The sequence below is a fragment of the Mauremys mutica genome, chromosome 3, assembly GCF_020497125.1.
Source record: "Mauremys mutica isolate MM-2020 ecotype Southern chromosome 3, ASM2049712v1, whole genome shotgun sequence".
NCBI lineage: Eukaryota > Metazoa > Chordata > Testudines > Geoemydidae > Mauremys > Mauremys mutica.
Genome location: NC_059074.1, coordinates 201052679 through 201064764, shown reverse-complemented (window position 1 = coordinate 201064764; position 12086 = coordinate 201052679). Strand labels below are relative to the sequence as shown.

Genomic DNA, 12086 nt, shown 5'->3' with positions numbered 1-12086 from the left:
CGTGTTTACCACAGTAAACCTGTAAACCATTAAGGCTGAATTAGACTTTCAACAGGTTGGTTTTTTTTTTTAATGGATAACCTCTGTAGTTGTCACATGATTTTTTTTTTTTTGTCTGTTTGGCTTTTCCCTCTTTTTTGTTTCCTCCTCCTCCTTGGAGGAACCCACGTCCTTCGTGGCAATGCCTGTGTTCCAGGTATGCAGTCTGCTCAGAATGAGCTCCAGCTGGTGGACACCAACATTCCTTGGAGATGTCTTCTTCCCTGCCCTGACAGTGGCTGCTATCTTGCACTGTTCCTTCAGCCAAGAGGGCAGGTGAGATGCTGCATCCAAAGCTAAGGTCAATGTCATTACATGGGAAAAATGGAAGGGTGCTGTGTACCTCACACAGGTGGCCAGCTCCCTTCTCCTGTAGACCATGTGTATCGTGTACTTAAAAAACAAAAATAAACCACCACCACCTTTTTCCTGGTACTGTATGGTGGACTCAGAGGGAGATCAGTCGTCATCTTAAATGTTCAGTTTTTATCTGTCTGATTTTTTTTTTTTTGGTCAACTGGAGTTTCATCCAAAATACATGCGTTAACAGAGCTGTCTTTGATAATGTGTGTTTTTCTTTCACCTGTTCTGTTGTCCTGCAGAATTTTGACTGTTTTTCTTTCATGACAGGTTTTGCCTGGTGGTCATGCTGTTTTTATATGTATATTGTGTAACACAGATAATCTGCTTTCAGTGTAGCAAATGTAGTGGACTCAGATCTCCTGGGAGGTGACTTGTCCTAATGCTGTGCTGCTGGGACCCTAGTTCAGGAACGCATCCCTATTCGGTACATGTTTAATGGTGTCCTGAACAAGGATGAACTTAAGAATATGCTCACGTGCTTTCCTGCATAGGGGCCTCGGAAATGGGCAGGAGGAAATGCTTTAAGTTCACCGTGGGCAGTCCCAGATGGGCATCCTTGCCCTGGGCTGGTAAACAAATGACCTGCATCTGCTACTCTGTGGGTTCTTCCCACTCAGAGGACACATGCTTGTACAATAAACTATGATTTGCCACACCAATCCCATAGTAAGTCATTTGTCACAACTTGAAAGTATAATATGAGAAAACAACCAAGGGGCATTTGTTCCTTGGTACCGTCCCATGATCATGGAGGAGGAGTTAAAATTAACGACAGGCTAGGGGCTTGAATTTCTACCACCAGTGATGAGCAGGGAGAGCAATGGTATAGTACGGCCCATCACATAACGAATGGTGTGCTGGCCTGTGCCATGTAAAGGGAAGATTTTACCCATGCTGTTTAAGTGGCCCTAGTCGGGTCAGCATGGGGCCTTGGGCTCCTCCCATGATGGCATTAACCCTACACAAATGCTAGCAGGTAATGTGTGAATTCTGTTTGGTTGTTCTGTTTGATATTAAAGCTTCTGCCATTCTAACCAAAGCTTGTGTTGTCATTCTGTTGTGAGGGGTTGATGCTTGTGATACGGTGTGTCAGGATGCTTACCTCTGGTCAGTCAGACAGTACTTCACAGGGCCAGTTAACTGTGGTGTCTGTGAATAGTTCAGACATGCAGAGTTCCAAAAGCTGTTTGTTTCCATGCTCTTTACTTAAGGCTTAAACTGAAGGCAGCGGGTCCAAGGGAGGAAAGATCTGTTTTATTTTCTTCCCTGAGTGACAGTCTCAGGCATCAGCAAATAGAGCCAGGTGGAGAGAGAAAGGAAAGTGGTAATGTCTCAGTGTCATTTTAATTAGTATTGATTCCTTTCCTCTCTCTGTCTCTTACCCACTCCCGCTGTCAGGGCCCTTTTTGGCCTGCAGTCCAGGCAGCTGGGAATGAAGGATTGCTGGCCTGCCCCATACAGACATTCCTGGTGCAGGGAATCCTCTCTCCTCCCGTCCTATCCCTGCTCACCCTCCTGAGGAAGCAGGCGGAACAGGGGTCAGGCTAACCCTTTTGGATTCAGGTGGGAGCGAAAGGAGTTTCTGCTGTTGCTTTTGTTGGTCAGGATGGGAACTGTCAGCTTCAGGTACCCTTTGCTTCAGTGTGACTGCTCACATGAATGAGGGTCACTCCTAGGAATAGCTTCAGAGACCTATTGTCCAGCAAACGCTACCTCTTCTCTCTGCACGAACCCTCGCACCCAACCCTGCTAAGAGTGTCCCCCACCAGCACCAGGCCTCCCATTGTGTATTTCCCTCCTTCAGTTGCCTTATAATGTACATGTATCACCCTCTTCCACACCAGACCTCTCCAGCTGAGTTCACATCACCTCTCCCCCACCCCACAGAATCCCCCTCCTACAGACAGTGTGTAACATCCTATTCTTCCTCTTTCTCGCCACTCTTATTCTATTATTGATGTCCTTTCCGAGCACCACCCCCCATCATTGCCTTTCCCCTCACCCCAGCACTACCCGTCTGCCTTCGACTACCAGTTTGTGTCTCTGCTACTCCTGCGTGGTATTTCCCTGCCCACTTTCAGGGGTCACTGGCCTCCAGCTATGAAAAATAAATAAGCAAAATATTTAATTATTTTGATTACAAACTGGAGAATTCTTCCAAGAGCAATTTCTGTGCTCCAAAAAACTAACACCAAGAATGCGGGAGAGTGAGAAACTAAACTTTTCCAGTAATGTCTCAGTGTCTGAAAGTGTACAGCTTGCATCCAGCAAAGAGTGATAGTATTGTCTTATAGAGATAAGTAGGCTGTTCTTCTGACTTAATGGAAATGGACATCCACTAGGTTGTGTGATCTCTGAATGCTTTCAAGTGTGGTACTTGGGGAATTTGCAACATTGTGAGAGTTAGTGAATGTCTTTATTTTATGGGTTCTCAGGTTATTCTACCTGATCTCGCTGTTCTGAGAATAGCAGTGTATGATGACAACAACAGGCTGATCGGTCAGAGGATCCTGCCCCTTGATGGCCTTCAGGCAGGCTACAGACACATTTCCCTTCGAAATGAAGGCAACAAACCACTATCACTGCCCACAGTTTTCTGCAACATTGTGCTCAAAACATATGTGCCTGATGGTTTTGGAGGTAAGAAGAAACACATATTACAGCTTCGTGAATCTTGGGTTTTAGTATGCAAGGAATATAAGTGCATTGTGCAATAGAAAATAAGTGATTCCTGGAGCACTGGAAAAATGTTATATCTGCTAATCTGCAGGAAAATTTCTTATATCTGGTTAAGATACCTTTACTTTTGTCTCAAATGCCTTAGTGTTAACAATGAAGAGTGTAGCCTTTCAAAATCAAGATAGAGATTTATATTAGTTTGGAAAGAAACAAAGCTAGAATTTACCTGAATTTGTTCAATTTGTCAGTACTTAATCTCTTTAGAAAGAACTCATTGGATATATTAATTGGAGTAATTGTCTAAGTTAAAACATATATTGTAGTTTCATAATCTAGGAGGCAAACAAGCTGCTGTGGGTTTTTTTAAAAAGAGTACTTTAATATTCTTCTAAATACCCCTGCTCTGAAAAGTGGACATGCAAGATGCCGAATTTTCAAGTGTTTATAAAGTTTGCAATTACAAGTGATTTTCTACCGCCCAGTTCTGCATACTTCACACCACTCTTTAAATTAAATCTTAGCCATCACTTATTAGTGACAGTGTTGATTGGGTGTTTTCCTAGAGATTTCATTACATGACATAATCTTTAATTAAAGATTAATCTTTAATTCCTGGAGACTCCAGGCCAATCCTGGAAGGCTGGCAACCCTACTGCCAGTGTTAAAGTTGCCACCCTTATTATCTTCAGTGCCCTGAGAGAGCCCTTTCTGCCTGTTCTCTGAAAAAACGCACTAGTTGTTTTTCTCTTTACAAGACGAACTTTTCTCTCTTCAAGATAAGTATTATCGTAGATAGGTCTCTGACCCTGCTCTTACAATGGTGCTGTATCAGTGTGTTCGCTTGAATAAAAAATACCAGCATAACTTTATTGAAACCACTTTTTAAAAGCACTCACAGAAGTCTGAGTAGAGGCCTAGGTCTAATAGCAGTAAACACCCAGAACTGCCAGCAAAGTTACGCCACCATTACTGTACTACCAGTGATGCAGATTAGATAAAAAATCCAAGTGCAGCAGAGTAACAGAAGAGCCTGATGTAGTCCTTCAATTTATATGTATTTTAGTTGCCCTAGGTCTTAGTTTTTTTAAACTGCAGGTATGTGTACTAGAAGTTTTCCACCTTCATTAAGCGTTTGTTGCAGAGAATTTTTTTTTTTCAGGTGGGATGAAATTTGCTCCCGTGCAGAGGGCTAGTTCACGGCCCATGTACTGCCTGTGTCTCACTTAAGACCTCAAATTAGGGCTCACATTGGATTTTAAGTGGTCCATAGGCCTTGTTCTGTCCCTCTGAACTTCACCCTCAAAGAGATTTTTGGGAAACCCTGTTGGAAAAATTATTTTTTGCTCTTTGTAAAACTAATTCAAAATGTAAAGGTTGCTGGGTTTTGTACAAAATAGTTACTGCAACTTTAATGTGGATTGGACTTTCAGTAGTAAAAAGTAGAGAAAGAGAGAGTGCACAAAATTGTTATAGGCACTAATTTTACCAAATATAATTAAAACCCTATATCCATCATTTGCTAGTATTTATAATCAGGCTTTAAGAAAAAAACATAGGCCCTGGCTTTTATGGGACCACTCTCATGCCTAAAGTTAAGCATATCCATAATTGTTTGCAGGATCAGGGCCTTTTAGAGCAAAAATAATAAGTTAAATGTTGACACACACCCGCACTGAAATCAGTGAGAGGTTTACTATTGACTTGATTGGTACCAGGCACTTACCCAATGTTTTCATTCAATGCGTTTTAACCAACAGGTTTTACCAGTAAGGGCCCCAGTTCAGAAAAGAACTTTAGCAGGTGCTTAGTTGATGCTGTTGTGGACAGCACGTACACATGCTCAAAGCGCTGTCCTGAATTAGGATGAGTTCCTAAATTGGGACCATACATTTTGTAAAGTTTTGGAACCCAGTTAATGTGACGTAAATGAAGTTCCATTGCGTTTACTATTAACTCTTCAGTTTGCAGAGTTTGGGAGTTTTTTAAAGAATTCTACTGCTCTCACACAAATCCAGAAATGATACAGACTTCTTTTTCATAGAGAATTTCAAAATCAGTTTGTAAAAGGCAAGCTGTGTAAAAGTTCAGTGTCGGCTGATCTTCTAAATTGCCAGCGTTACTACAGGTGGTTTATCTGTAAGATGTCAGGGTGTGAAGGGGAAAAAATGTTTACCCTGAGTAGCTTTATCATTAAAGTGAAATATTGCTAGGATGAGGAAACTCTATGTGATATCTTGGTGCCTGTGTAAGGAAAATGGGCTCTGTACTAATGACAACTCAATGCGCTCAGTTGTTATTTCTCTTTTCCCAGCGACTGTCATTTTTGACTTGTCACCCTTTATATTTTCTCACCGATATAGAGCAATAATAGCTTGATGACCAAAAGAGCCTTGAGATGTTGCTTTTGCTGATCAGAAGGCATCATTACTATTATATTTACATGTGGGTTTTGAGTGCTTGTCATCTGTTCTGCATTTTACATTGTTTTATGAACTACAATTACTATCTCTGATTTTAACTAGATTGTTTTGGCAAAGTATCAAGAACCTTAATTTTCAGCTACTTTCCTTTTTAACCTGTAGGAGTAAGATTTAAGACCATCTCTCATGCCAAATACTAATAATTTATGATTGCTTCATGATAGGGTTAGAAAAAAAATGTCCACCTTTGTCTTTTTTGATGTGGTTTGCTAATTTTCTATGATTTATCTGTTTCAATATCCCTATTCCTAATAGCCAATGGTACACAATACTGTTCTGAAGAAATACATAATGAGGCAGCAGACTTCAACGAGAAGTCTTTTATAATATATAGATAGTGTACATAATAAGTAAGCACTATTATATACAGTCATGATGGGACTTCTGTTTCCTTAACACATGCTTCCCAAGGATATACACAACTTTTTTTGTTTGTTTTTTAACTCATAGCTTTAAAACTTTTTGGTATCCAGTTACCTTACCAAAAAGACCACAAAAAAGGAAAATTTAAGCAGACGACAAGTGGTGGGATAGAAAAGAGTTGTGAATCATTTACCTTCAGTAGAAATGCTGAGCCTTTGGTGAGGTATATAAATGATTAGGAACAAAATTTGCAAAGGTCTCACTCTCCCACACACAAGGAAGTTTTTTTTTACTTGAAAGTTCTTAATATTCAAGTTCCATTTTCAAACACTATGTCATGGTTGCAGGATCAAGGCAGGCATGGATTTTCGTTGAAGCGTAGGTTCTAGGGATTGGAAGGGTAGTTGGCTCAGTTAAAGGAAAGGGAAAATATTCAGGTTGTTGAGGCCATTATGTGCTTGGGATAAAGTCTGTCCATTTGATATTTGTGGGAAGGACAGCTGAGTGTGAGAGAGAAGATACCAGTTGGTGTGGAACAGTGGTATTGGATGGTTTTGAGTGGTTAACTTGAGCTATCTAGGTGAAAAATATTATTTAATGGAGCTTTCGTATCTCGCACAAACTATCTTCACATATACATCAAGTAGATACTAAGGACAGAAGGCCTGATCCTTCATTCTTGACTTGGGCAAAACTTCCAGTGACTTTGGTGAGAAGTTTGCATGAGTAAGAACTATAAACAAGATTATCCCCAAAACTCTAACTGATTAATATGTTTTTCCTGGACTGGTACATGCGCCGTGTTTTATCTATGACATCACAACTAGTTACTTTGAAAACGGCTATGACATGAGACAGGATTCTGGTATGTGAAATAAAATTCAGATCTTTAGGAAAACTTAGACTTCCAAAACCATCACTCTAGAAGTACGGAGCCATTACATTACTGAGACTACCTGGAATGCAAGCCCTCAGAAAGGTTTATCTTTACTGATAAGCAACTGGAAGATGGATTTTCTTTATTACATTGCAACATTCTGAACAGAAAGAATCCACTGTGCACATGGTGTTGTGTTTGATGGGCAATAACTGAACTCACTAATCTTTTTCCAGCATGTGAGAAAAGGTTTAGTTGTATTTCATCTCAGTAATCAGTTGCATTCACCCAAAATACAGTAAAGTAAGAACATCGTCCATGACTCGCAGGATGATCATGGCAAAAGCTTGGGCATATTATGTAAAATATTTTATAATGAATGGTTGATTCAAGATACAGCTTTTAGACCAGAGAATGGATGCACTCTGGATTTCTGTGTGGTACTTCTTCAGCTGGGAGGCCCATTTAATAGTCTTGCATCCGAAGAAGTGGGTATTCACCCACGAAAGCTCATGCTCCAATACATCTGTTAGTCTATAAGGTGCCACAGGACTCTTTGCTGCTTTAATAGTCTTAGTGACAGTCTTTTCACATGCAGGAAAGGGGCAGTATCTTGAAATATTAATTATATTTCAACTCATTAATGTCCTGCGTGACTGGTTGCCTTCTTCCATATCATGAAAGCCCACCATCCTTAAAGTGGTAATTCTGCTCAAAGTAATGTCCTTAGGGACTCTTTTCACTTTCAGCTGATATACTTTTTCACTGTACAGGTCTTCTTGAGTATTACTGAAGTTAAAGTTACATAGGGATCACCAGGTCATTGCTACTCTCTGTAGATGCTTTACTACTGTAGGTACTAAAATCAATTTAATTTGTCACGCAGCATTTCTCATTATGGATGACCTGCCTTTGCCACTTGTGAGTTACTTGCTTATCTTTAAATCAAGGACTGAAAATATATATTTGCTGTAGAACCAAGGACTAATGTCTCTGCGTAGCTCTCGATATACAGTTGCACATTAATAGCTACGTACACAAAACCCATGACACATAATCCATAAAATAATATTTCTTATGGGATGCAAATGTTAATTTAATTTCAGTTTTATTGATTTTTACACACTGCCGTATAGCAAAGAGACAAGTACATAAAACTAGCAATACTGTCTTTGGGCCTGATTCCGATATCACACCCGGTTTGCCACTACAATAACTAGGATCACAAATGGGCCATCCGTGTATTAAGGACTTAAATTGTCAAAAAGGTGCTTCCTGATTCAACTAACCAGTATAAAATACTGTATATGGTAAAAGTGAATGTTTATCATGACTGTCAAGGGAGTCAGGGATGCTGTTGTTCATATTGTGCTGTAAATGTACATGGCACTGTGCAGGGGTTAAACTATACCTGCTCCAAAGAGCTTGCCACATGGAGCCCTCAACAGTTTAATCCCAGGCCTGTTGATGCGAATAGCAAAACTCCTATTTTCGTCAGTGGTCCCTGATCAGGCCTCAGTTCAGCAAAGAACTCAAGCCTGTGCCTGATTTGAAAGACATGAGTAGTTTTACTGATGTCAGTTGGACTGCCCTCGTGTTTCGAGTTGGCGTGACCTTAGACACCTTGTTAAATCAAGATCTAAATGCACAAGTGGATGTACTATGTGCAGTGTAAATAAAAGGAAGTGAAGAATACTCCTTATAGCTGGGATGCTTCTAGGAAAGGGAAGGGGGTTTCTTAAGTTCTTTAGGCAGAATTAAGGGAAGGCAATTGCAGAACATTAATTTGTGAAATTATACCAGGTATAAAGTCTTCACTGGGGGAGAAATTATGACTGATAGTTATGCCGGGGTAAGACTCACAAGTAGATAAGACTGTAAAATGATTTCACAACCACTATCTAATAGCGGGCAGCAGAACCACTCAAGGCGAGGGGTAGAAGAGAAATCATCTAAATGAGTTTCTCCTACCCGCAGCAGCTTTCTGGGCATTCTGTCTCGTGGAAGAGGAAACAGTAGGAGGTGTCACAATATAACCCTAACTTATTAATTGGTTTATGTCCCTCTCATTGCATCCCACATCTGGGCCTTGGCAGGGTGAGTGGTATGAGTAGTAGTGCTGTCATGAATCATACAGGAGGAATTCTGTAAATAAAAGATGTCACTTGTACTGCTGTTTAGGCCATCCGTGTAAAACAATTAGTTCCCTTCACCTATAAGCCATGGAAAATATCAGAACGATTTGTGTGAAGGCATCTTTACTTCCAAATTGATAAGCATGCTCTTCGGCAATCAAGAGAAAAAATACAAACTATGTCTGAAGGGAGGCAGTGTGGCCTAGTGGACAGATCACTCGCCTGAGACTCAGAAAACCTGGGTTTTATTCCTGGCTCAGCCACTGGCGGCTGGATGACCTTGGGCAAGTCACTTTTCCCTGTGCCTCAGTTTCCCCTCCATTTGTAAAATAAGAACAATGCTACTGATCACCTTTATAAAGTGCTTTAAGATCTACTAATGAAAAGTGCTTTATTAGTATTAGTATTATTATGGCCTGGTCAAAAGCCCTTTGAAGTGGGAGTCTTTCCATAGACTTCACTGGGCTTTGGATTAGGCCTTTACTCAATCATGAAATTTTTATCTCCTTTTCTCTCTTGTCATGAGGGAAGGGAGAGAGACTAAATTAAAAAAGCTTACCCACTTCTACCAAGTTTACTATGAAACGTTGGCCCAGTGTTGAGGACAGTGGAACATGTTGCGAGATCAGAATAAAGCTTTTGTGAAAGCTAAATTACGTTGTGCTTTGTGAATGACTCTTAAAATGTTGGAAAACTGATAAATATTCAATTTTCTTTCAGATATTGTGGATGCTTTATCAGATCCAAAGAAATTTTTATCTGTCATGGAAAAAAGAGCAGACCAGATGAGAGCTATGGGTATTGAAACTGTAAGTAGAAATTAATTATGAACGTAGGCAAAATAATTTCATGTAGTGGTCAATGCAAAATACAGGCTTCACTTTATGGACAATGCAAAATACAGGTTTCACTTTACAAGAAATACTACCACTGCAATGAGATTTGGGCCACAATGTTTGGTCAGTTCTCCTGTTGATAAATTGGTCATTAATGCAAGTTAGTCTCTTAGTCTCTGTTTTCAAATATAGAACTGTTCTACTCTTAAATACATGAACATGTGTTGTCAGATTCATTAAAATATCCTTCACTGCATTTCCAAATATAGTCACAGTCATGAGGGATTTTTGTATCAGTCACAGCAGCACATCCATGTGTCTAAAATTAGAAAGGAGCCATCCTTATTCATTTTCAGTAAAAATAGGTTATAAATTCTTCATCTGAAAATAATTTTTGTCTAGAAGTATTAGCAAATATATGGGGAATTTTCTTTAAAAGTAAATGACTTCATTTCTTCCACCCCCCCTGCAAATGATATTTTGTAATACTGCTTTTTCCAGAGTGATATAGCTGATGTACCAAATGACACCTCAAAGAATGATAAGAAAGGAAAAGCTAATAATGCCAAAGCAAATGTGACTCCTCAGAGTAGCTCTGAACTTAGACCAACTACCACTTCCGGCCTTGGACCTGGGATGGAAACTAAGAAAGGTAAAGGAAAATGAGTTTTCTCTCCTTTAAATGGTTTAGAAGGACACTAAGAAGTACTACCTCATTGTTTTTAGTTTTGTACTTCCTATAGTTTCTAATCCCTCTGAAAAGCACAAAAAGTAACATCTTTCTCTACTAGTGGTGACTCTGTCCACTTGGCAAATACTCTTCTATCCATATTGCTCTTGGCACAGAAGCCAATATGGTTGGATTTTAATAAATGTCATGTTTGTGCACCAGTGTAGTCAGTGTTATCAGCAGGAACGTGCATGACGTTGGGAACAATATTTATTAATGATCTACTAGAGTAGGACTAGTGGGGAAGGCTGTTTTCTTGTATACTTCACACAAATTTGTTTTAAAAATTCCTCAGCAGAGTGGTTGATTTAAATAAAAACCAGGTACTTGGGATTCTGTGGGGATCCCCCATCAAATTAGAAATGTTTTAAAGTGTGGCTGTATTCTGAAAAGTGTCTGTGAAACTGGCATTGTGGGCACCCGTGTTTGTTGGCAAATATTTCCGTATCAAATGTGCTCAGTTTATAAGCAGATAGGTGTTTTTCCCTAACTGCTTGTCCTGCAAAATCGTCTTTGAGAACCAAGTGGGTTCTTTCTCTCTCGCACATCATCACAGATAATAAAGGGTCTGTGGGGTCAAATGGGTTTGCACAGGTATAACTGAGTGAAACTTGGTAAACATTTCTGTTAATGTGCCAGAAGGAATAGAATCCAGCTCATTCTCTGGTGGCTGCCTTGGTTTTTCAGGAATAGCACAAGTAAAAAGCAAACACAAGCTTATTTTTGGAATGAAACTTAGAAGGTAGGGCTGAATACACAAATAAGCAGAGCTGTTGGGAAAGAGGATGACATTTTTATAGTCACTTCTCAGAGTAAAGAAGGTCATGTTTGGAATCTAAAGTACTTCATTCTCCCTATACCAGTAAAACAATCTTTTTGTGAATTAGGGTACTATGATATAAATGTAAGAAAAATGACCTATTGAATTGTAGACATTCATATTGCATCACAAAAGTGTGGTAGTCACCTTATTGTATATTAATTAGGAGTATGTGTGAATTTTCAGTTACTAGGCTGAGGAAATATATTTTCAGGCTGATTACTGAAAAATCATTATTCTTAGTTGAAAATGTAGTTCAAGACATAGAATAACAAAGCAGTAAGCATGAATAGGTAGTCTGCGTTTTAAAATAAAATCTGAAGCTCTGTTTAGATCACAACATTGTGCAGCACTATTTCTGAAGCTATGATTTCAGTGCTTGTACATTTGCCGTCTCCTCTGCATCCCCCTTTTCTCTCCTATCCACTTGTGGAATAATAGAGCAGGTCATTTGTGACTATCCGTATTATCCTCTTACATATTGTTGTTATTTGTTAATACCTGCATCATTCTGCTCACACTAAAATGCACAGTTCACATTGAGGTCAATAGAAGTTACACATCCAGCAAGGTGAGAGAGCCTGAGGGAGATTTCAAAGGCACAAATGAGAGCTAGGCACCCAACTCCCATTGACTTTCAACAGGAGTCAAGTGCCTAACCTCCTATTTATATCTTTGAAAACTTCCCTCTCTGCCTTTGTGTCTTATAAGGCACCAGGCACATTTATGGTGCTAACTCAGAAATAATATATTATTGGGGCTGA

At 39.6% G+C, this 12086-nt stretch overlaps 1 protein-coding gene across 1 annotated transcript in view; it reads left to right on the top strand.

Moving 5' to 3' along the window:
- PLCB4 (phospholipase C beta 4) overlaps window positions 1–12086 on the top strand; it is a 362644-nt gene that overhangs the window by 303569 nt on the left and 46989 nt on the right. Inside the window, exons 28-30 of the mRNA XM_045011149.1 lie at window positions 2838–3042; window positions 9657–9745; window positions 10274–10424. Of these exons, the coding sequence (XP_044867084.1) occupies window positions 2838–3042; window positions 9657–9745; window positions 10274–10424 (445 nt within the window). The remainder of the gene's footprint in view (window positions 1–2837; window positions 3043–9656; window positions 9746–10273; window positions 10425–12086) is intronic.